General features: G+C 37.8%; 4 protein-coding genes across 9 annotated transcripts in view; 1 reads left to right on the plus strand and 3 right to left on the minus strand.

The window, feature by feature from the left end:
* Positions 1-3,951, minus strand: part of asap1b (ArfGAP with SH3 domain, ankyrin repeat and PH domain 1b) — a 90,624-nt gene extending 86,673 nt beyond the window's left edge. For all 4 annotated transcript variants that reach the window (XM_016490028.1, XM_016490026.1, XM_016490027.1 and 1 more), the window contains exon 1: positions 3,277-3,951. In XM_016490028.1, the coding sequence (XP_016345514.1) occupies positions 3,277-3,402 (126 nt within the window). In that variant the 5' untranslated portion in view covers positions 3,403-3,951. The remainder of the gene's footprint in view (positions 1-3,276) is intronic.
* A 4,373-nt stretch (positions 3,952-8,324) lies between these two features.
* Positions 8,325-14,158, minus strand: gimap4 (GTPase IMAP family member 4). Its single transcript, XM_016490054.1, has 3 exons — positions 14,025-14,158; positions 12,072-12,851; positions 8,325-9,103 (listed from the first exon to the last, which is right to left on the minus strand). The coding sequence occupies exons 1-3, from the start codon at positions 14,053-14,055 to the stop codon at positions 9,078-9,080; spliced, it is 837 nt and encodes a 278-aa protein (XP_016345540.1). The 5' UTR covers positions 14,056-14,158; the 3' UTR covers positions 8,325-9,077.
* A 621-nt stretch (positions 14,159-14,779) lies between these two features.
* On the minus strand, positions 14,780-17,608 carry chmp4c (charged multivesicular body protein 4C). Its single transcript, XM_016490055.1, has 5 exons — positions 17,172-17,608; positions 15,947-16,124; positions 15,595-15,703; positions 15,260-15,386; positions 14,780-15,138 (listed from the first exon to the last, which is right to left on the minus strand). The coding sequence occupies exons 1-5, from the start codon at positions 17,419-17,421 to the stop codon at positions 15,077-15,079; spliced, it is 726 nt and encodes a 241-aa protein (XP_016345541.1). The 5' UTR covers positions 17,422-17,608; the 3' UTR covers positions 14,780-15,076.
* Positions 17,609-22,252: 4,644 nt separating this feature from the next.
* Positions 22,253-24,038, plus strand: part of zfand1 (zinc finger, AN1-type domain 1) — a 9,096-nt gene continuing 7,310 nt past the window's right edge. Inside the window, exons 1-2 of one of the 3 annotated variants that reach the window (XM_016490057.1) lie at positions 22,253-22,335; positions 22,541-22,583. In XM_016490057.1, the coding sequence (XP_016345543.1) occupies positions 22,281-22,335; positions 22,541-22,583 (98 nt within the window). In that variant the 5' untranslated portion in view covers positions 22,253-22,280. Of the gene's footprint in view, positions 22,336-22,540; positions 22,584-22,916; positions 23,000-23,204; positions 23,248-24,038 lie in introns of those variants that run through there. The other 2 variants (XM_016490058.1, XM_016490056.1) reach the window with 2 other exon arrangements.

Consider the following 24,038-nt stretch of genomic DNA (forward strand, 5'->3'; position numbering starts at 1 on the left):
ATGAAACTTGCTAACTAGCACATTATTAGGAAAGGCGATTTGCAAAGATTCATTAAAAAACCTTACACTCACTTCTTATGGAGGTGAAGCTGGATCACAAATGATTCGCACAAAGATAGACGCATTTAGGGGGCACATTCCCTTCAAAAACAAATGTAATCCATTGCGTCTTCAGCGGCTCAGATGTCGGGAGTAAATGACAACTGCTATGTTCATTATTACATCCAACAACAGAACACCTCAATCGCTTAGGAGTCATTCTTGTTTGTTACTGGCTCCCCAGGCCCTAGATGGGAAGCTATGTAACAATACTAATCCCGTGCGAATGGGGTTTATGGGGGGGTCAGACAGCTCAGATTCCATCAAAAATACAGAATCATACCTGAAACAGAAAACTAATAAATGCAGTAATATTCCCTCCTCACGTCGGAAACTGTAGGCTTCCACACAGACATGTACATACATCAACACATCTCCGCTTGAGAAGCGTTTATTAGACGGGGGGAAGGGCGGGGTCTCAAAATTAAAGAGGAAAGATGCAACATACCGCCAGCAGGGGTCACTCATACTTCATTAAATAAATAGCAAACAGTTAATTCTGCCGAAATACATAATAAATGAAACAGTTTTGATGCATTGTCAGGACCTGCAAAAAATGTTTGTAATTGTGTGTTATTGTTTTTGTTAATTGCATTTTCTTATACGTAATGATCTGATGTTTAAACTTTACATGTGATGTTTGTCACAGAGTTGTTTAGTGACAAATATTTTGGATTCATGATGCATTAAAGATGTGTATATTTGACAGTTAATTAATTAAAGACGTGTTTCATACGCCTCAATTTGCCGCATTGTTGATTATTCATTGTAGCTTTTAGACTCGTAGAGAGAAAAATATCAGAAAAGTGTATTAGTCCTATATTGATTCTGTAAACCCTGTACAATGTGCTTTTATAGCGCAGGGTAGCGCAGGCATTTGACGCGGAATAACGATTTGAATATTCATGATCGTATACTTCCACTTTCTATATGACAACTGCTATGTTCATTATTACATCCAACAATAAAACACCTTCCTCAATTGCTTAGGAGACATTCTTGTCTACACCTACCCCGGCAGTGAAACAATGGTGGACCGAGGACAGCTCACTCAGGGTGTGTCTAAGGTAAGACACCAGTCCAGTCTGTGCTGAAATGCTACTGTCAATCAAACTATCGTGAGAGGGGCCTGTCAGTGTGACGTCACACTGCCAGGCATCTGAGATCAGCTCGATTTGAGAAAGGGGAAATGATTTAATGAGATTTTTAAAAAAATAAAACACTGGGTGGGCCTTTATCATTATAGGGTGGTTGTGTACACACACTGCCAACACACATTTCAGTTCAAACAACTTGTAAAAGTGCATGTCGCATCTGATGACCCCTTTAAGCAAACTAGCTAAAGATAAGTAAGAAACTAAGTTAACTTTTCCTGCTTTTAATTACAGAATGTCACTGTAAGCAAAATGAGACCATCCCTTGGAGAGTAGCTCCTGAACCCAGGGATGGATTACTGACCGGGCCAATAGGGCCAGTGCCCAGGGGCCCTTGACTACCAAGAGCCCGGGGGGGCCCTGGGCTTTAATGTTGCGCGATCCAGTTTGGTACGAAAAACCCATCAACAATGAAAACGTATGTTTATTTATGCTTGAATATATGTGTCCCTTAGCCTATACAATCTGTACAATGTGCTTTTATAGCGCAGGGTAGCGCAGGCATTTGACGCGGAATAACGATTTGAATATTCATGATCGTATACTTCCACTTTCTATTGCTGTGAATGCACAGCTAAGGGAAAGAACGGGGGGAAATGGTATGGTGGGGTGGGGGGCCTTGGAGATAATTGGCCCCGGGGCCTCGGCAAGTCATAATCCGTCCCTGCTAAGGATTTTCTACCATTTAAAATACAAAAGTCTATTCATAACGATCAAATATATGCTGTAAATGGCATAATAAACTAAATGCCAAATAAATATTATAAAATATATAATGAAAATAGTGGTCCCCTGGAGTTGTGTCACTGGTGTTACCGCTTAACAAAAGTATTTTATTTTGGAATAAAAAAATCACACTGATGACATCACTCGACTACCTCCTTCCCCTTTCCTGAAGCATAATCCGTCCCTGCCTGAACCGCAACAAAACCCTGTGCCAATATGCATTAAAAAGTGATGCATGCACAAATGCATGCTCTCAGGGGTGTTTTACCATGAATTCAAACTCAACCATTTTATACATCAGTTGTTATGAATTACAAAAACATCCATATCCATCCAAGATATGACTCTCAAAGCTGGCATAGACTTTCAATGGTTGTGTACACCCAATGAATCATCAGTGGAATCAGAAGCCAGACCAGCTGGCTGAACAAAACTGCAGCCCACACTGCAGACTGTTGCTCACTGCCTGAAGAGATGCAACATACTAATGCACTGAAAAAAGAGACTATTTGATGTTACTACTAATATTAAACAAATATGATATATCAAATGTAAAATGATGCATGTTCTAATGCAAATCGCCACTGCAAACAGATTCAAAAAGAACCAATGTGAACTGACATAATGCTCTAATATAAGCAGATGCAATACCTACCAAAGTAAAATGATGAAATGTGTCAAAGCAATGCAATAATATACACAAATGCACTGAAATTAACAAATTCAAAGTACTACCAAAATAAAATGCACTAAACTAAACAGGCTCCACGTAGTGATACACAGTATCAGATGCAATGTAAACAAGTGCAATGCACTGATGCAAAGCAACACTGTAAACGGATTATATGCACAAATATTAAATACCAAAGTTATCAAATTCAATGCATTGACGTAAGCAGATGCTAAAATAGATCCAATACACTAATGCAATGTGGTACTGTAAAAGGATGTAACTGACAAATGCAAGTAGATGCAATGAACAGATGCAATGGACAAATGTAAACATTCAATGGACAACTGTAAACAGATGTAATAAACGAATACAATGCCGTAATAACAATAGCTATGTACTGTGCTCATGCGAGGTGCAATGTACTGATGCATGGAACCACTGTAAACATGTGTTAACGCAATATATTAAGTACCAAAGTAAACAAACATGCAATATGCTAATACAAAGTATCAATGTAAAGAGGTAGTAATATAAACAGATGCAATGTACTAGTGTAAAGTATCAATGTAAACGGATGCAATGCACTAATGCAACGCTGCATGCGAAAAGCAAGCAGTTTCTTACCTCCTCTAACACACTGACTGTATTCCTGCAGCTCTGCAGGCGGGTGGTGAAGCTGGATGTAGTGGGAGAGTTGTAATCCTCTGTTGTTTCCGACAGAAACTCCGACACCGCTATTTGATCTGGCATCCTAAAGCGTGGGTTCGTCCAGGGAATAGATAGAAATGTGTGTTCAGGCGGTCAAAAACATTGAAAAGAGAAAAACAAATGAACTTCCGAGGCCGTAGAGATGTTGAGCTAACGGTGCGCGAGATGCCTGCTGCTGCTGCTGCAGCACGCGCTAAACGATTCTGCCTCCAGAAAACTCAACGACCTGTTATTTTTGGGTTCGGTCGTTTTCCCGGGGACTGAGATAGCAAGCCGTTTCACCCTTCGAACGTGACGCTCAGAGTTGACCAGAGTTGTTTAGTTGCGATTCCAGCAGCAGCACGCGCCGTGAAATGATGCCCACATAACGTTCCCCCCGCGTGATGTTTACGACCAATACTCTGCTAGTGTCTTAGCGAATGATATTCCCGTGCATGGATGTCTGTGCGTGCATTCATACTCCGCTGTTTGTCAAGCGCCTGTTCGCTCCCTGATAGTATGGCAAGCCCCTGCACTCAGACCGTGTGAAATGCGCAACGCGGTGTGTGACATCCGCGCGCTCTGCTCTACATTCACCCACCCACCCTTCTGCGCATGCCTCTACTCTCACTAAACCCACTCACACTGGCTCCGTGGGCAGCAGTCTAGTGGTTGGTATCATGTATCTGTGAAATGTATTAAAATATAGGCCTGTGTTTCTGGTCTAGCTAGATTTCTGTGGACAAAACAATATGTTCAGACAAGTTAGCGAAAAAGGCATTTTTATATATTGTCAAAAGTAAAAGAGGCTAATAAAGCATTCGTTCTCTTTTTAAAAAGTTTGTCTCTAGATTATCTCTAAATACTGAAAAACACGCTGTAAAAATAGTGTGTAGTCTTATGTCAATCATTGTGCTATAGCTTTTTTATGCAACATTACATCCTGTTACACTATTACAGCAACTAGCATACAATTAAATAAGGCCAGAGTTTCCAGTCAAAGACCAATAATGGTGACTTCAAACAAACCCCACTATTTACATTATACAATAATGCAGTATGAAATGCTTGCTCGTTGCACAGTATGACAAAATTGTCTGCACTGGTTTCACTATAAGCGTCTTTACTGTAAGTAATAAGTTACTGTAGATCATGCGATTTCTACAGTGTTGGAGTGTGTGTATAATAAATTATCAATGTGAGTTTGAGTTTATGTGTATGTTTACTTAAGTGAAGTATCCAGTATTGTTAATGTAACAAGTGCGACTCCCACAGGTTAAATGATGAAATGCATGTAAAATTTACTCAATGCATTGCATTTTTGACACATAACAGTGGAAAAATGGACAGATATCACACAATTAGTTACTTATTTTATATACAAATATTTAGTTTTCAGTAATTTGATCGCTGATATAGCCTATCTAAAAACAGAACTTCTTACCGGTTCCATATAGGTTCCTTAGAAGAAAAACTAAGACGAGAGGATGATGATCTCATGACTTCAGCTTGTGGCTTTAATGGGGAAAAATACAGATCATATGGGATCAGATCATAGTTCTTTCTTTACAGATCTGTCTTTACTGACATTTAGTAGGAAAATTGGTCAGAAAAGCAACACGTCACATTTTCTTGATGTTCTTGAAATTTTACAGTGTAGACCCATATTAATTTCATTGTAATAAATTAATAAATTCATCGTAATAAATTAGACTTAGAGGAAAAGCAATTATATTTTTGCTTTATGCCTTTCTGTACATAAATGAGGCATTGCTTTAAATATTATAATAATAATCCTCATTTATTAAGCACTTTCATACAAGCAATAGCTCAAAGAGCTTTGCAAAAAACATGAAATGTAAGATAAATATATGTAACAACAGCAAAAAAATATATATGCCATAGTACTCACCAAGATTAATACAACAGACGCTTGTAAAGTAAGTATATTCCAGTATTGTGCTTTTCATATTAGTCTCTCTGCCATCCTCTCTTTAGTGAGTTTAGTGGGTGTTCAGATACTAACTGACCGTGAGTCCCTTCCCTGTTCGGAGAGGAAGAGAGAAGCGACTATGTGTGCTGAAAAATAGCCTGTTACAATGGCTACAGGATCCAGAACCTAATGGCTCAGGAACTACGGAAATCCAGGAGACCTGGGACAGGAAATGTGAGATCTGTGTAAACATGTGCCTGCTCAAGTGAAGTACCCTCACATATATATTCTGCCACTCAAAGAGTGATATACCACAGATGGCCATCTTAGGGATGGGGAGCATGGGGTCACGCTTGACTCCATGTAGAATAACAATATTATATTAAGAACGAAACAGCTTCCGGTTATTAGATTCAGTTTGTTTGATGTAAATAGCAAATGCAAAGAGGTTCAAATTACACAAATGCATTATGCGGGTTTTGAGGATTTGGTTCTTTCATGAAAATCATTTAAATAAATCCTATTGTGATTCATTGCACATCACATTTAGTACCTATTTAAGCCACTCAACTACACTGGTATTTTGACTATTTTCCAGTCTGGCTTTGTGTCATTTTCCTGTTTTGTTTTTTTTTGGTTGCTATTTTGTTTAAAGGGAAACAGTGATATTTCCAGCCAAAGAGTATTTATAAAGGCAAGATGGTAACACATTGTCATTTAAAGAGGAATTGCTGAGGCTAAGGGGTTCCTTGAACGTGGGATTTACGTACTGTTTTATTGGGAAGCACCATAGTTAAAAGTAAATGTTTTGTCTGTGCTGACTCAGATGGGAAGGGGGTGAGGTGAAGGACGGGGTCAGAAGAGGATTTCACTGGATATTTTTTCTGAGATTTGTAATTATGTAATTAACTTGTCTACTATTTTCCAATTACATAAATACTTGAACATTAAATTATTGGATCTGAAATACATATTTTTTCGTAGCTTCCGGTAAGAATAAAAGTGCATTACAATGTAATTAGAAAAGAAAAGAAAAGAAAAAAAAAACACTGACAAAGAAGCATTGCCATGGACAACGGGGAATATTACAAAATATGTTCTCTCTCAAAATGTTTTTTCACCCCCAGCTCTTTTCTTGGGGAAATGCAAAACTTAGGCATAAGAAATGGGCCTCTTGACAATCCCAACAGTCCTATGGGTATACTTGAATTCCTCTTGCCAACTGCTGAATCGCTTCCCGCATGTTTTCCCGATATGGAATGTCTCCTCAAATCTCTGGGTTACAAAAGACTCGTATAATGTTGAAGTTGTCGTAGAATCCTCATACAATTGTCATTCATTGCTATATGCAGAGAACCACAAGGGATCTAATGGAACAACAATAGATTACTACTTCACATGGTGCATGTGAAGAACAACTACTTTTTAATATATATATATATATGTATATATATATACATACACACTACCTTTCAAATGTTTAGGATCAGAACGCTTTTTTATGTTTTTTAAAGGAGTTTCTTATGCTCATCAAGGCTGCATTTATGTGATCAGAAATACAGGAAAAAATGTAATATTGTGAAATATTATTATGATGTAAAATAAAGTTTTTCTATTTTAATACACATTAAAATCTAATTTATTCCTGTGATGCAAGGCTGAATTTTCAGCATCATTATTCCAGTATTTAGTGTCACATGATCCTTCAGAAATCATTCTAATATGATAAGAAGCGATACCAAAGATTTATATTGTTAGAAAATATTTATATTTTGAATAAATTCTGTTCTATTTCACTTTTTATTCATCAAAGAATCCTGAATAAAGTATTGCAGTTTCCAAAAAAATATTTGGCAGCACAACTGTTGCCAACATTGATAATTCTAATAATAAATCAGCATATTAGAATGATTTCTTAAGGATCATGCGACACTTTATACTGGAGTAATAGCTGATGGAAATTCAGCTTTGCATCACAGAAATAAATTATATTTTAAAGGATATTAATATAGAAACCATTATTTTATATTGTAATAACATTTTGCAAGATTATTGCCTTTTGTCTGTATTTTTTATCAAATAAATGCAGCCTTGATGAGCATAAGAGACTTCTTTAAAAAACATTACAAGTCTTACTGATCCCAAACTTTTGAACTGTAGTGTATATATAATGTAAATGTAAATAGATAAACATAATTTAAAACAAGAGATACACGGTTATGTAGTTGGTAGCATTTGTTGATAGTTTTCTAACTTTTTCTTATTAACTTTTAAGCAGCCTGCTGATATCTAACTTACAGGCAGAAGTGTGGACACCCATCCGCTTATACTATCAAGGACGTTAACAAAGAACAAAACACTACCATCACCATCAAACAATGCTGAAATTGTTGATTTGCTGATCAATACACTGCAGGGTTATGGGTTGAGTGCCCATGCATTGATTTCAATATACAAGCGGTCTACAGTGGAGTGGAAAAATGTTTCTGTAATTTTAGTGGTCCTAATGGACTATAGATTTGTCCTTCTGCAGCTCTGGTTTATAACTGATCTGTGTTTTCAACATGATTGTGTTGTCTTTATTTTTAGCCACATATTTTATGTTCTGGGTTTATTAACATCAGTCTTAGCCATTTTAATATTGAATATAAAGATACATATAGAATAAAATAATTACAGTTAATCACAGCCCTGCTTGTGATTTTAGACCACAACAGTAAAAAATCCCCGATATTCTCACATATTTTGATAAATTATGGCGCCACCTAGTGGTTATACGCAATAACAAATGTGCAACGACATGTAAAGGGCAAGATTAATTCAATGTTATTATCGGACTCAAATTCAGAGTCAATTTGGTAAAACCTACTCTAACTGCATCAAACAACTGAAAGACTGAAAACCGCACATGTCAAGGTGGTCACACAGACATTTGGGAAGCAGATATTTATGGCTTTCAGAAATGTCAACAGATCTAGGATGCATTAATATAAATCAATTAATAGCAGATACTCATGTTGATACTCTTGAAAGTGACAGAACTTTAACAGTGTTAAAGGAAACCATTTATAATGAAGTACACTTGATATAGAATGTTAGAGAAAAAAAAACATTTAGAAAGAAACAAATACATTTAGAAAAGTAAACATCACAGTAATCCTAAAACAATCAGTACCTTAAAATCATTTAAGCACACACTTAAATAATAAAACAGCAATAATGATTACTAGAAAATAATATCATTAGAAAACATGCAAACGAGCTGTATCTGAAATACCTGAAACAGCAGCTAACTCTGATGTGAAATAACTGGAAAATGTAACATGGTTTTGGACAATTTACAATTCCATAGCAACTGACACCAATATAACTAACCAATGCTACAATAATGTGACCGCGACAGACTCTTATCTCTCATAACAATATTAGTGCATTGAGGCATTTTACAAGCTATTAGGTTGTGCTAAACTCATTAGTGCAAATAATTAATGAATGTTGAGCGTTTCTGTTTGACTAATGACTGCATTACCTCAATATTCTCTGCGCCAATGGACACAAATGGTTTTAATGTTGTACAACTGATTTACTAACACCAATTCAACCTTTGATGATAATAATTTGTATTGTTACCATCTTATATTTTCTGGGGTAAGATGTATATAGTACAGCGACATTTGCCTGTAAACCCTACAACCTGAAGCTGCCTAGACTGGTGGATTGATATGTGGCTAGTGGGTGTTTCATCATTTAAGTGCAGGGGAATTGAGGTAATGAATACAGCAGCACTGGAACGGTTATCTCAGCCTTAGTCACTCACTCCTTCAACCAAACCTGCAGAGATAACAAAAAGAAATGACATGATACAAATGCAATGCCGTGTCATGTAAAAAAAAAAGTTTTCACTACTACACTATGGGCCAGTTGCATAAATTTAGCTTCTATGTTAAAGGGTTAGTTCACCCAAAAATGAAAATTAGCCTGTTATTTACTCACCCTCAAGCCATCCTAGGTGTATATGAGGTGTATAAAATTGTCCTGGTACTTCTAAGCGTTATCATTGCAGTCAGCGGGTGTTTCTGTTCAACAGTCCAAAACACGTTAAATAAAGTGAGCACATCCGTAATAAAACGTGCTCCGGGGGGAGAATAAAGGCCTCCTGTAGCGAATCCATGTGTTTTGTAAGAAAAATATCCATATTTCAAACGTAATAAACACTTTTCTATCACTTCCGCCATCTGTCGTACGCGGAAGGCGTTCCGGCGGATGACGCAGGACGACGGCTTTGCGTGATTAGTGACGAACGCGGAGAGAGAACAAAACAAAACGCCGGTCATGAATTAGAAGCACAAAACAAGGATTTATAAAGAAAAATGTTGGAGGATTTCAACATAAGCCAAGAGGAGACTGGTTTTCCTTTGCTAAAGTAAGGAAACGTTGCTTCTTTTGCTCCTGTCAACAAACTTGTGAGACTTACTAGTGGTTAAACGGATCGTAGTTGATCTGTGATCCGTACGGACCAAGCCCCACGGTTCGGCACGCATGTGATCCACGGATTAATTGCAAAATGTAACCATAATAGAGTATAAGTTTATCATTTGTTCGTATTTACACAAGCAAGCGAATTTTAAACAATTCCAGGGAGAAAAGGCGAAAGGGAACTCGATTCGGTACTTGCGCGCTGTTCTCTACGCGCACAGCCGCACACATATGAAGTGCTCACACGCGTTTCAGACGGCGCACGAACACCTAACTGAATCCTCTTCTGAATCCTCTGAACAGACACATACACATAAAATTATGACAAAATACCCATCTCGACAATCATTCAGGTAAACGCAGTCAGTTATGTCTCAAGTGAATGAAAACAGCTAAGAAAGAAATCGGATGTGATGTGTATCATTATATCGGATCCGTGCATCAGGTCTTAAAGGGACAGCGGCCTATAAATACTGCTGCTGTCATTAATGATCATCAACCAACAAAACAGCTGAGACAAAAATCTATATTTAAATTTATACAGTGAACACTATGCAGTGTTATTTTCCCTAATTATTACATTTCTGTATTTGAATACTACCAACCTTATTTTATTTGTAACATATTTTGTTGTATTTATCTATGCTTGTAATTTGTGTATTTGTTCTTATTTTTACTGGCTGTTCTCTTGTCCCTTTAATCATGTTTAAACTTTCTTAGTTAATCTAGTAGTATTTGCTGTGGTATCAAAGAAGTACTTCGCTTTAAGTAATAAATGGAAAGCAAGTTATATTGAAATATTTTTCTTTTCTTGCTGATCCGAAAAATGATCCGATCCGTGGGTCAAAAACCATAATGTGATCCGAACCGTGAGATTTGTGATCCGTTGAACCACTAAGACTAACATATCTCAGAGGCGCGCATGACACATACGTCATCTGCCGGAACGCCTTCCGCATATGACAGTCAGCAGAAGTGAGAGAAAAGTGTTTATTACGTTTGAAATATGGATATTTTTCTTATGAAAACACATAGAATCGCTACAGGAGGCCTTTATTCATGCCCCGGAACCATGTGAGGCACGTTTTATTATAGATGCGTGTGCTTTATTTAACGTGTTTTGGACTGTTAAAGAGAAACACCCGCCCACTACAATAATAACACTTAGAATAAGTTTAACCAACTAGCAGTTAGCCAAAAGGTAATTGGTCATATTTTTGGATTCAACTAAAAATATGACCAGTCTTAAAAAAATTAGATGACTAACTTGTAAGCCTAGTCTAAACCTTTTATGCAACTGGCCCTATTTTACAATACTGAATCAATTTTATGTCTGGTGAATACAAATACAGTTACAATATAGTGGTGAGTATTAAATAAATAATTTGCAACCTAATAATATATTAATTTAATAGTATTATTTTTGTTGTTTGCTAACAGTTTTTAAAAGCAAACAATGTTTAATGAAAAATATATATTTATATTATATATTACATATATTAAATCAGTGTTACATTATAGTACATTATTCGTTATTAATGAATAACTTAATATTCATTTTTTAAAGAAAATATGTATTTAAAAATAAATTATATTATTAAAACAAATTTCTGACATTAAAGTCAGCATTAAACTGTAGTCGTGATCGTCTTTACTTTCCTATTGTGACGCATTTCTGAGTGAAGTGGCCTCTTGAATGTTGGGTGGGATTTAATTGTTATTTGTGAATTGATTGGATTGTTGTTTGCTACTGCTGCAATCTCATGTGAGTGACGGGTTACTTTCAGGTGACAGGACTTTAAACAATTGCTGTTTATACAACGTTTACAGCTGTCATTACAACGTTTGTCAGCAGTACATTATTTGTTATTCAGTAATGAATAATTTAATGCATCTTGTAATTATTTTTTGTTAATTTTTTTTCTATTTAAGAAAATAAAGTATAATAAAAAATACATTGTATTCATAAACATACAAAAAAAATTCTAGTAGCTGGTGTTAAAAATATATAATTTTTTGTAGTAGGAGCAACGGAAATGCTTGCTTCCTTGATTGGTCACTTCTAGTTCAATAAATTATGTATAAATAGTGTTATAACATGAGCCATTAGTGCAGTAAAATAAAGACACACATATTGAAGATGTCAGCATCAATTTCCAAAATAAACAACAGAGTGACAGTCTAACATGACGTAAGAGGTACTGAATTCAAACTTTATCAGAACAAAAGTTTGATGTCCCGGATACAATAAGAAACAAAATGCTAATAACTAGAACAGCACTGTGAATGCTATTGTGTATTGTATGCGTTGACATTAACTCACTCTGCGGAGGGTCCATGTCCATGGCCCGCAGTGAGTTGCAGGAGCCGTTCTGTTTGGGTCTAGCGCCAAGCTCCCTGTTCTCTTTCAATGAATTGGTATTCAGATTCAGACTCGGAGTTTGACTTTGTGTTTTGGTTTCATCTGTCTTAAGGGTAAAGTAACCACCTTCTTCAGCAACAATCTTCTCAACCTTCTCCATCAGCTGGGGCAGCTGCGGGTGCTCGCCAAAAATATAGTTATTGATGACGTGGTACCTCTTCTTACACTTGTCCACCACCCACTGAAGGTCACGACCTTCCCTTCGTATGTGTCTTTCTATGGACCTATCCTTTAAAACCTCTGCCCAGGTGAACACCACCATGGTGTGCTTCCACACATCCTCCCCAAAAAGTGCTAAGTTCTCCTCTATACGAGCCCGGTCTGTTTCTGTGAACATGCCCACAGGTATGACCAGCAGGAACGCATGGGGTCCAGGTGGGCACAAAGTAACGCTTCGGACCATCTCCTGCTGGTAGTCCGTCGGTGTGGTCTGGGCTGAGAACCAGCCAGGAGTGTCTACTACTGTTACTTTACGCTGATCCACCTCAGTTTCACGCTTCACACAGAATTCAGCGGCACGTTCCAGACGAAACTCTTCGCGGCCCAGAATGGTGTTGCCGGTCAGGCTTTTACCTGGCCATCGCCAACCCAGCAGGATCAGCCGGAGCTCTGGGAGACGGTTAGCTTCACGTGCAGCTGCAGCCAACCGTCTCTCTTCCTCAGGATCGAGTTGGTCATCAGCTGTAAGGTACCAATACATTATTAGGTAACACTTTACTTGAAGGGGTGTGCATAAGACTGACATGGCACCTTCATAATTATGACATGACACATTTGTATATATTGAGCATCCAAGGCTATGTAGTTTATAAGTTGCATTAATTATCTGGATCATAAATGAGGGCAATAACTGTACTGCCTAATTATTTTATTTATTACAAATTTGTTAATGTGTTGTGTGTTATACTACTGTTTAAAACTGTGTGTTCTGTCAAATTTTTCAATGTTTTTTTGAAGAAGTCTCTAATGCCTACGAAGGCTGCATTTATTTGATCAAAAATACAATAAAACAATAATACTGTGAAATATTATTACAATTTAAAACAAATATTTTCATGTATTTATTTATATATATTTAAGGTATTTTCAAAGGGAATTTATTCCTGTGATAACAACGCTAATTTTCAGCAGCCATTATTCCAGTCTTCATTGTTACATGATCCTTTAGAAACTATTCTATCATCATCTTACCGACCCCAAACTTTTGAATGGTATGTTTACATTGTATTTTAATTAACATTTTTATAATTACCTAGAATCTATTTCATTATGGAGACATACACGTCAAGGAAGCTTTAATCAGGAAGGATTTTCTCAATGATGTAAACTCTGAAAGCACAGAGTGTCTATATCTGAAATGTGATCTTACGACATAGTTTCTCCTTAAGGCTTAAGCAAGGAGGAAATAGATGTCCAAGACCTTTACATTTATTATTATTTTCAAAATATTCAGCTAATCTGCCAAGCAACATTAAAGCATTAAGTTACACGTATTCCTATAAAAACTCACCATTGAGTCTTCAAATAAGACTTGCACTCTAAAACACACTGGAGCTATGATCGACTAAATGGTGCTCGTATGTAAAACAGTCACTGTAAATTACTCTTTAACTCTTTAATCTGATTCATAATGAAAAACTCATGGATGTGTGTTTTATAATGTGAGTTTCTGCTGTGCCTTTAGTCCACCTGTGAGTGTCATAAGTTACCTGAGAGCAGCGGAAACAGCGAGACGTGTCACATTCACTCGACACACACTCACCGGCTACAGTAACGTTCGTACGCACAAAGCCCAATTTAACTACAACTGCTGCGATAAAGTATTATTGAACATTATACTTTAAAACAACTTACCGGTTGAATCTGACGGTCTGTTTGAGCTCATGACGATGGCGATGCCTTTTCGTAACTTTGGACGTGTCAGTAATCCGGGAGAAAAGAGCGATTTCCTGCTTGCCTCTTGAAGGGCGCGAGAGCTGTCCGAATCTGATTCATGAATGAATCACTTTGAGTCGGATCTTTTCAAAGAATCAGTTGAACCGATCTGAACGGTTCTCGAATAAACTATTGAAGAACAATTGTTGCAAACAAAATATTGAAATATGTTTACGCCTAGGTTGAGATTGAAAAGTTAGCCCTTTATCAACATTTACCCCAGATATTTAAATGAATATTAGAATAGTTTAATGTAATTGCAAATGAAGTAAAGGTTCTAAATTATGTTATAGTTTTATTAGCTGAATCATGACTAAACGGAAAAGGTGCAGATTACAACAAACACTTTTATGAATAAAAACAATAATAATAAAAAAAACGGTATTGAAAAAGTTCTTAGAAACAAATGATTAAAATAAACCGATTCGAAACGAGTCGCTCAAAGCGAGCTCACGATGCCATCTAGCGGACATGAGGGTTCAGACAAGCTCTTTGCTTTTCCAGAAACACGGTAGTACCATGGTTACTTGTACTAGTTACTAACTGTATTTGTGTCAAAACCAAGACTTTACAACATTGTAAACACTCTTAAATCATGCACTTATGTAATTATTGAATATGTAACATTTTATTTTTTTTCCAAATCCTGATTCAACATTTACATTTAATTAAAACTACGTTTTAATCGATATTTACATTTAATTAAAACATCCTTCACTAATAAAATGTTACTATGTACACCAAGTTTCCAGCAGTAATCCTTCATCTTAAAGATCAATACATAACAAAATAATTACTTTGAATACAATTACAAATGTTCAGCTTAATTTCTCTACTTTTCTTTCTTTTTTATACAAAAAAAATAAAAATAATAATTTGACAAATTCTTAGATGTAGAGAGAGAGTGCAAGTTAACAAAAAGTAGAAAGAAGAAAGAGAGAAAGAGTGTGTGTGTGTGTGTGTACGGCTGCTTATGAAGCCCAGGCAGCCAACTTCTTCATGTCATGATCATCCTCCACTCTCTTCTTTGAGGCTGAAAGGGTGAAATAACAGAAACTTAGATGAAGCAGTGACTGTATAAAAGGCCTGATTGGTCTTTTGCTGAATTGTAAATGGTTTGTAGAAACTGAGTGTGTAGGTGTTTATATACTTACTTGCCCGGTGGCTTGGCCTTGTGCTGGGTAGTTTGATGGTTGGTACACTTGGTAACCTGCCCATATTCTTCATACTTTCTTCTAGTTCTTCCTGTTCCAACTCCGCCAGCTCTGCCAACAATTCATCCTTAAAAAAAATTAAATGAGCACAGATCACTTCATAAATCAAAGTAAACAAACTATGCTGCCTGCTATAATAACATTCTAGATAACATCCTGCTAGAAACATTCAAAAAGTTGCAAGAAAAAAAGAAAGAAAGAAAGAAAGGTCAAAACCCTCTTCAACTTTACATGTGAGGGCAATTCATTATTCTTTTTTAATTTGTAACACCTACCTCATCAAACTGATCCCCAAAAGGTTTTGAGATGGAATCACTGATCTCTTGAGCTACTTCCTGTTGCTCTGTAATGTCCTGCATAAGGGAGTCAATCTTATCCAGGTCTCTGAAAGCGAGAGAGACAATGATTTAGGATGTGATGACATTAGCACAGAAACAGTAGGTTTACTGTTTAATCCACTGGTACATTTGAATATTTACAAAACGAATGTATGCAATAGTCAGTCATTATTAAAAAACAAAAAATCACTACGTAATTTTCTAGTATTGATCAATCAAATCAAGTATTCCTGAGAGCTGAGTAATAAGTGATGATAACTGGAAAAACAAAAGCAATGACGACACGCACATGTTCTGGTGAACCCCTTTGATGGCTTTAGCTGCGTAACCCATGTTCTTCAGAACCTCTGTGTTCGTGGTGGCATTCTCAAGGGCCTCTCGCTGGAATTCAATAGTGGACAGGGTCCCGTCAATCTGCGTCAGCTGCTGTTCGAAACGTTTCTTCCTCTTAAGAGCCTGAAGTGCAGCTAAAAAAAAAATGTTGGGATCTAATATTGTTGCATCTTATTGACATCATCATCATACATTCCACAGCAAAAGTAAAATATGATAATTAAATTATTTTAGTTTTATATCTTCATGAATATGATCAATTGCATTTTTAAAAGATTTTTTTTTAAAGTTGTTCTCTTTCACTACTAAGGGAAACTAAAGAAACAATCAGCACAGCTTGTGAACAAGAAAAGTCAGACATTGTTTTGGAATAGGTAAAATTTTACATGCAGAAATTAGGTTTACTTCAGTCAATTCTGCTAAATCAAATGAAAAAAAAATACATGTAAGATCAGATAGAAAGCTCATATAAATCCATTTAAGACATGCCTTTTAAATGAATGCTCAACCATGGCATCTGGGTGTAAACTACATGCTTGTGTAAATGCACAAAGGGACAATTGTAGACAATGAGGAGTGTCCAGATGAACTGCATATTTTTTTCTGTGCGACAGGGCGTCACTCCACATAAACAAAAGCCATGTTTCACTGACATGTTTCAGTGGGGTGTTGTTACACTTTCCAGATGTAAATTATGATAGCACATTATATAACAGACAGCTTGCTTTTAATCATTTACAGCTGATTATAAAAAGGGTAATAAAATATCTTTGAGAATTTTAACCATTATTTTTGCTATTTTATACTGAATACGTTTTTTTGTTGTTGAACTATAATGTTTAAAACTATATGACGAGTCAAATAAAACATTTAGGTAAATATGTTGAAATTATTTTATTTAATACATTTTTACACAAATAATGACTGTCCCACAGTTTGTAGAACCTGTTGTACCTGTTTTATTTCATTAGTTCAAACGTTTGTTTAGCCAACATGTTTACGACAAAAGCAGACAAAAGGATAAAAAATGACAATTCTCCTATGATGCTTTATGTTGTAAATTACACAAGCGAAATAAATAAACCATACCTAATTTGAAAATTGTATTTCGAGTTGTATAGGCTACTAAAAGTCTACACGGCCATAAAGAGCTCATAAGCAGAAAGACCCATTCTACATACCTCTCTTGTTTTTGGTGCCATTCTTCTTGGCAATCATGATCTCCTGCTCGATTCTGCTCTCCAGGTATTCCTGTTTTTTGGTTAGCATGGCCTCGGTCTCTCTCAGTCTGTTGATGGCCTCTTGAGGTGATGGACTAGACCGAAACCGATGCTTAGATCTAGAACTGGATCCAGAACTAGAACCAGAACTAGGCCTGGAGCTGGATGAGCTTGATGAGCTAACTTTAAACAGTTTTGAAATTTTACTCATTTTGAAGGTTTAACTCTAATTAAAGATCCAACTGATTTAAAATACCTGACAGATACAGGATCGCGAGAGAAAGTGGCAATTTTTGACAGTCTACTTTTCAGATTGAACTCAAAACACCTACATAATCCAACCCTGCTCTTCCTGAAATTCAACACCTGTGCGCACGTAAATTGCTCAACGTGAATGTCTCTGAAGACACGCCCATTGAAATGCAGAAGAGCGTCACACAATGGCCCGTATATACTCTCTCATTGGTCAGGTTGGACAGGTATAAATACCAATTTCTTTATTTTAGATATTTAATATCTATTTTAAAATCTATGAATTTTAAAGTTTAAAATATAAATGTTTAGGTGTAAATTATTGCCCAAATCGCTGTTCTAGCACATGCACAGTGATAGCCTACCTAGGCTATTACTTTTCTCAATAACTGTAAATGACTGCGGTCAGGCCAGCCTCCACTTTGAAAAACACGGTCATTCTAGCAGCCACGTTGTTTTTACGTGCGCGCATATACTAGGCGTTACGGTAATAGCGTGTAAACCTCAGATCAAGGGAAAAGCGTTCAAGCTCTCATGCATTATCTCTCTCGCCCTCTCTCTCTCGCTCTCCTCTCATGCGTTATGTCTCTCGCCCTCTCTCTATCTCTCTCTCTCCTCTCATGCGTTATCTCTCTCGCCCTCTCTCTCTCTCTCTCCTCTCATGCGTTAGGTCTCTCGCCCTCTCTCTCTCTCTCTCTCTCTCCTCTCATGCGTTATCCAGTACGCCAGGGTGTCACTCAGCCAGTTTTAGGACGAGCTGATGTTGCATTACATAATAAAAACCCTCCAAAAACTCATATTCTACCTGTTCTGCCTGTGAATTTGGATAGCTCTAAAAAGAAAAGTTCGTTTCCACAGACCAGTTTCAATTCAGAATAATAGTACAGCACCCCAGAGTGTCACGCCCACAAATGTCTGGATCTGATGTGTAATTTCAAAATAAAAGTCCCCCCAAAACACTTTTGTCTGTCAATTCTGATAGGTTTAAAAATTAAACTCCCGGTTTCCACCGGCCACTTTCACTTCAGAGTGATGGTACACCTGCTCAGAGAGTCACCCACACAATGACAGAATTATCTGATCCAAAATAAACGCCCTCTAAAAACTCATATTTAAGCTGCTTTGTCTGTCAGTTTGGATTGGTTTAAAAAGGAAACTCCCTGTTTCCACAGACCACTTTGACTTCAGATAACCAGTACCACCTCCTCATTGTCACTCCCACAATGTCAGGACTATCTGGTGCAATATTACAAATTGAAGTCCTTCAAAAACTCATAAGATGTTTTGTATAACAGTTTAGATTGGTCACTCCCTCAAAGGCGAATCTCAAGAATCGACTGTGACGGGGGGCTATCTTGATGCGTATGTATGCGTCTTTCAGGTCCAGCGAAAAGAACCAGTCCCCTGGGCATACTTGCGAGAGGATCTGTTTCAATGTAATCATCTTGAACGGCCGTCTCATGAGATTCAAGTGCCTGAGATCGAGGATGGGCCTTAGGCCACCATCCTTCTTGGGGACGTGGAAGTAACGGCTGTAGAATCCTGACTCGCTCTCGGCTTGGGGAACCATTTCTACTGCCCCTTTTGCCAGCAAATTCATCACCTCGGCACGTAAGACATGTGCATCCTCGCTCTGAACCGAGATGGAGACCACGCCTCTGAATCGCTGGGGTCTTCGAGCGAATTGGAGTGTATAACCTCGTTTTATTATCCCCATAACCCAGTCTGACACTCTGGGGATGGCCTGCCAGGCCTCGGCCCACGTAGCAAGTGGTTGGATTGGTTCGAGCAGTGGGCCACCAAATGGGGATCCGACGCTTGTAATGAGTGTAAGAGGACATTTGCTCTCTTTTTGAAAATGTTTGTGTTTTATTTTTCTTGCTATAACAGCGATAAGTTGTGCGGGCGCTAACTGAACGGGCCCAGGGTTCACAACAGTATTTACCACAAACACATTGCCATCAGCACCCGGAAGTGAACGGGGTGCTTGGCGGGAGCGTTGACGAGGCTCGGGCTTAGGAGCCATGAGAGCAGCTGGTGGTGCGGACTTCGCGGAATGCTGAGTCGGCACATTCTTTTCGCGACTGGAAGCAGCTGTCGAACTGGAGCACTTTGGCAGGAAGTGTCGCATTGCCTGGGATGACTTCTGTGCAGCGGTAAAGCGTTCGGTGAAACCCTCAACTGCAGGTCCAAACAGGCCAGTAGGGGAAACTGGGGAGTTGAGGAAGGGGACCTTATCCACATCCTTGATCTCCGTGAGGTTTAACCATAGATGGCGCTCAAGCACCACTAGGCTGGCCATGGATCTGCCAATAGCCTGCGCTGTCATCTTGGTGGCACGTGGAGCCAGGTCCGTCGCTGCTGTAGCGGCGAAGGTGGCGTGAAGCGGCACAGATGGCCGAGCAGGAAGAGGTCTCTCGATCCGCTGCGATGCTTGATCACGGGTGAAGGCTTCGTAGTCTCGTAGAGCGAAGATCAAGTAGTCATTGCTGAAGGAGAAGTATCTGAGAATCCTACAGCAAAATGGCCGATTATATAGTCAGATGACCCCGCCCATTCTGGCGGGCTTTGTCGCCATAGACTCGTGCAGCTCTGCTGCCGAGCCCTTGACTTGTGCAGCTCTGCTGCCGAGCCATTGGTTCGTTTTTTTATTCACTGCACGAACCAATGGCTGTGCAGTTACACTGCGTTATTGAAAGGCTTCAGTCATCGGAAAAAAAGGAGTTTCCCCCCCAAAGCATATTAGAAGCACTCGTACTAGAAGCAGTACGAGTGAAGTATTGATTGGGAACAGTATCTCATCGTTTACACAGACTACTTTCACTTCAGATTGATAATACGCCTTCTCATAGTATCACTTACACTACTTTAGGACTGTGTAGACAAAACAGTGTATACAAGTTTTGGTGGGCTCTTATTTTGGAATTCAACATCAGAAAGTCCTGAAGTGGTGTAAGTGACACTGTGAGAAAGTGTACTGTCAATCTGTGGGGAAACTAGACTGTGGAAATCAGAGCGAGAGAGTGAGAGAGGGCGAGAGACATAACGCATGAGAGCTTGAACGCTTTTCCCTTTATCTGAGTTTTACAAGCTATTACCGTAACGCCTAGTATATGCGCGCACAAAACAACGTGGCGGCTAGAATGACCGTGTTTTTCAAAGTGGAGGCTGGCCTGACCGCAGTTGTAAATGGATACATGGATGACCGAGCTTTCTGAGACACAGGGCGCATCCCGGAGAAAAACGTTATTCATATATTTCTGAGTAACACAGGTGTATTCCACAGTACTGTAGACATCTCCGAGTCCAATTCAGATCATGTGTAATCATAAAAACTGAGTGGTATAGTATATAGGCCAATTATTTTTCATAGCTATTTAACCATATAGATATTTTATTTAACAAAAAAGAGACATTTCTGAGGATGTCACACATTTCCACAAAACTTTAACATTGTAATTAAAATGTCCACATTAAGTTGATACAGTTTTTCTCTAACACACTATAATTGATTTAGCTGGCACAGTTTCACACACACACACACACACACACACACACACACACACACACACACAAACACACAAAATATAATTAATACTCAATAACACACATTTATCCATGGATAACATTAACTAACAGTGACAAATGTGAACCATTTTGTGTTCTTGTGTGTAAACAATAACAACTGTGTTGTAGTTGCTTAACTTCTGCTTCCAGCATTTCGCAATGTAAGTGATTTATTTGACAAATGGATATAAGCCACTGAGCATTAGGTTCAGAGAATGGAGTTTAGTGTTTTAACACTTGAGAAAAACTATAAGAATATTAGGCCATGTGACTGGCTCAAAGACCAGGAGGGCAAAACATTCATGGAACTGTTGCACAAGCCTATCAATTTTCTATCTGTTACCAAGCCACCAATATTTAGATCACCTCTGAAAAGAAAAAACTAAAACAAATATGTGAACAAAATTAAAGTTTTGGCTATTTGCAAGCAACTGGCGCAATATTTTAATCACTAAAACAGCAGGATATTCAAAAACGTTTAATGTGAAAAACATTGAAAGTGCCTCAATGTAGCTAATAAAACAGTAAAAAATCAAATTGAGCATACACCTTGATGATGCATACTTTATATATGCAAGCAGATGAGCCCTGAATATGAACACAATATGCTAAATAGTTAAGTGTTTTCTTTGTAATGGTTTTCTATGGGAAAATATTTAATGTAAAACTTTGCATATTGCGTTTTAATTCTGGGTTTATCTGCTTGCCTGTACAAAGTATGCATCATCAATAAGGTGAATACTGAATTTGGCTTTAATATCACTGTTATATTACATACTTAATACAAACCTTGTAAAAATAACTGGCAGACAGTGGAGGAAAGCCTTGTTTTGCCCTGCAGGTGGGCGTTCCTATTAGTCAAGTCAAGTCACCTTTATTTATAAAGCGCCTTTAACAATACAGATTGTGTCAAAGCAACTGTACAGCATTAATTAGGAAAATAGTGTGTCAATAATGCAAAGTGACAATAGTAAACACTCAATTTTCAGTTAAAGACAGTTCATCATTGAATTCAGTGATGTCATCATCCAGCTCAGTTCAGTTGAAATAGTGTCTAAATTCATGCATTCCAAACTAGGCACAAGACATTTAAGAATAAATAAACTGAATGATCATCAGTATTTTCTGAAATTCCTTTATGGTTCATTTAAGGAGAGGCAATAAAAACATTGAACTTTTCAAAGTTTTAGTAAACGGTTTTTTTTTTCAAAGAGACTTTTATGTTGAAATTATTGTGTGACGTCATTTAAAATGGCTGAACTAAATATTGGAAAACATTGTGAAATTGAATCTTGCAAACAAAAAGGTACGTTCTTTAAAGTTTCCCCATCTAAGCCATTGAAAAATAGAGTAATTTCTAGTAGAAATCACAATTTACAGCCTGTTTCTAGAGGCTTTATTTATACAAATAGCCTTTGTAAACATAAGCTGTAACATCAGTGTGATGTGAGTCAGCAGCAAAAAAGGAATATCATGCGGATTATTTTAATAATTTTCGTGTTTCAATGTAGACTTTCTACCATTCGTATGCAGCAGCTGTTCTGGGGTGTTTTGGTAAGATTTTGTGCCGTTGGCTTTGAAGACAATATAAACAGTTATGCGTTCACACTGCAAGATTTTAGCCATGATTTTAGGAAATCGCCGACAAATGCCCGAAATCGGAGGCAAATCGGTGCTCGTTCACGCGAGTGATAATCACGCAGTGTGAATTATCAAAGACGCGATCTGAGGGAATCGTAGACATGTCGCCGCAGCACGCAAAATATTTGGCATGCTAAATATCTGGAGCTGCCGGCGATTCACAATCAGCTGTGTGCAATACAATAAAAACATTGAACTTTTCAAAGTTTTAGTAAACGGTTTTTTTTTTTCAAAGAGACTTTTATGTTGAAATTATTGTGTGACGTCATTTAAAATGGCTGAACTAAATATTGGAAAACATTGTGAAATTGAATCTTGCAAACAAAAAGGTACGTTCTTTAAAGTTTCCCCATCTAAGCCATTGAAAAATAGAGTAATTTCTAGTAGAAATCACAATTTACAGCCTGTTTCTAGAGGCTTTATTTATACAAATAGCCTTTGTAAACATAAGCTGTAACATCAGTGTGATGTGAGTCAGCAGCAAAAAAGGAATATCATGCGGATTATTTTAATAATTTTCGTGTTTCAATGTAGACTTTCTACCATTCGTATGCAGCAGCTGTTCTGGGGTGTTTTGGTAAGATTTTGTGCCGTTGGCTTTGAAGACAATATAAACAGTTATGCGTTCACACTGCAAGATTTTAGCCATGATTTTGGATAATCACGAATTATCAAAGACGCGATCTGAGGGAATCGTAGACATGTCGCCGCAGCACGCAAAATATTAAATATTTGAAATATCTGGAGCTGCCGGCGATTCACAATCAGCTGTGTGCAATGATTTCTGACTGAAAACTACATCGGCGATGACCTACAGCCAATCAGAGACCAAGATACAGGGCAGAGGGAAGTTCGGGTAGGAGTTAAAGACCAGAATATCAGTATTTTAATAGATATATGAACAATTATATCATACAGAACCAAGCACAAACATTTGCTTGACCAGCCACAACAGCATAACAGTTATTGCAAAATGATTTACCTCCAACTCTCTTTGCAGAACACCCAATCCCTGTTCCCTGCATCTCCCTCCTGCATAATCTGTTTTTCTTTTTCTCCTTGTAGCTGGAAATCAGCTCACAGACAGTTTGCGGTCTATATATATATTTTTAAATAATTTCAGTCTTGCTGGAGAACTCCGGTCTGACGCACGCGGGTTCTCGCGTTATTTCCTTATCACTTCTCGCGTGTGTTTTGTTGTGAAACGTAGTTTGCGGACCAGACAGAGCTGTCGGCGATTCTTCCTATTGTGAAATCATGCAATATGTAACCTGTCGCCGATCCATCGTGCAATGTGAGCACCGCAGCAACTGAATGCTACCCCAGATAGTCACGCTGTGTGAAAACAACGGCGATCCGACGAGTTTG

The sequence above is a fragment of the Sinocyclocheilus anshuiensis genome, unplaced genomic scaffold, assembly GCF_001515605.1.
Source record: "Sinocyclocheilus anshuiensis isolate Anshui unplaced genomic scaffold, SAMN03320099.WGS_v1.1 scaffold106, whole genome shotgun sequence".
Lineage (NCBI taxonomy): Eukaryota > Metazoa > Chordata > Actinopteri > Cypriniformes > Cyprinidae > Sinocyclocheilus > Sinocyclocheilus anshuiensis.

Excerpts from the sequence above, each read along its gene's own strand:
- gimap4 (XM_016490054.1), bottom strand. The coding sequence starts at position 14,055 with ATGAGCTCAAACAGACCGTCAGATTCAACCG. Across the intron at positions 12,852-14,024 it reads CAGACCGTCAGATTCAACCG|CTGATGACCAACTCGATCCT; the intron begins GTAAGTTGTTTT and ends GGTACCTTACAG. Across the intron at positions 9,104-12,071 it reads GGACATGGACCCTCCGCAGA|GTTTGGTTGAAGGAGTGAGT; the intron begins GTGAGTTAATGT and ends TTATCTCTGCAG.
- chmp4c (XM_016490055.1), bottom strand. The coding sequence starts at position 17,421 with ATGAGTAAAATTTCAAAACTGTTTAAAGTTAGCTCATCAAGCTCATCC. Across the intron at positions 15,704-15,946 it reads AAAGGGGTTCACCAGAACAT|AGACCTGGATAAGATTGACT; the intron begins GTGCGTGTCGTC and ends TCTCGCTTTCAG. Across the intron at positions 15,387-15,594 it reads TTGGGGATCAGTTTGATGAG|GATGAATTGTTGGCAGAGCT; the intron begins GTAGGTGTTACA and ends ATTTTTTTTAAG.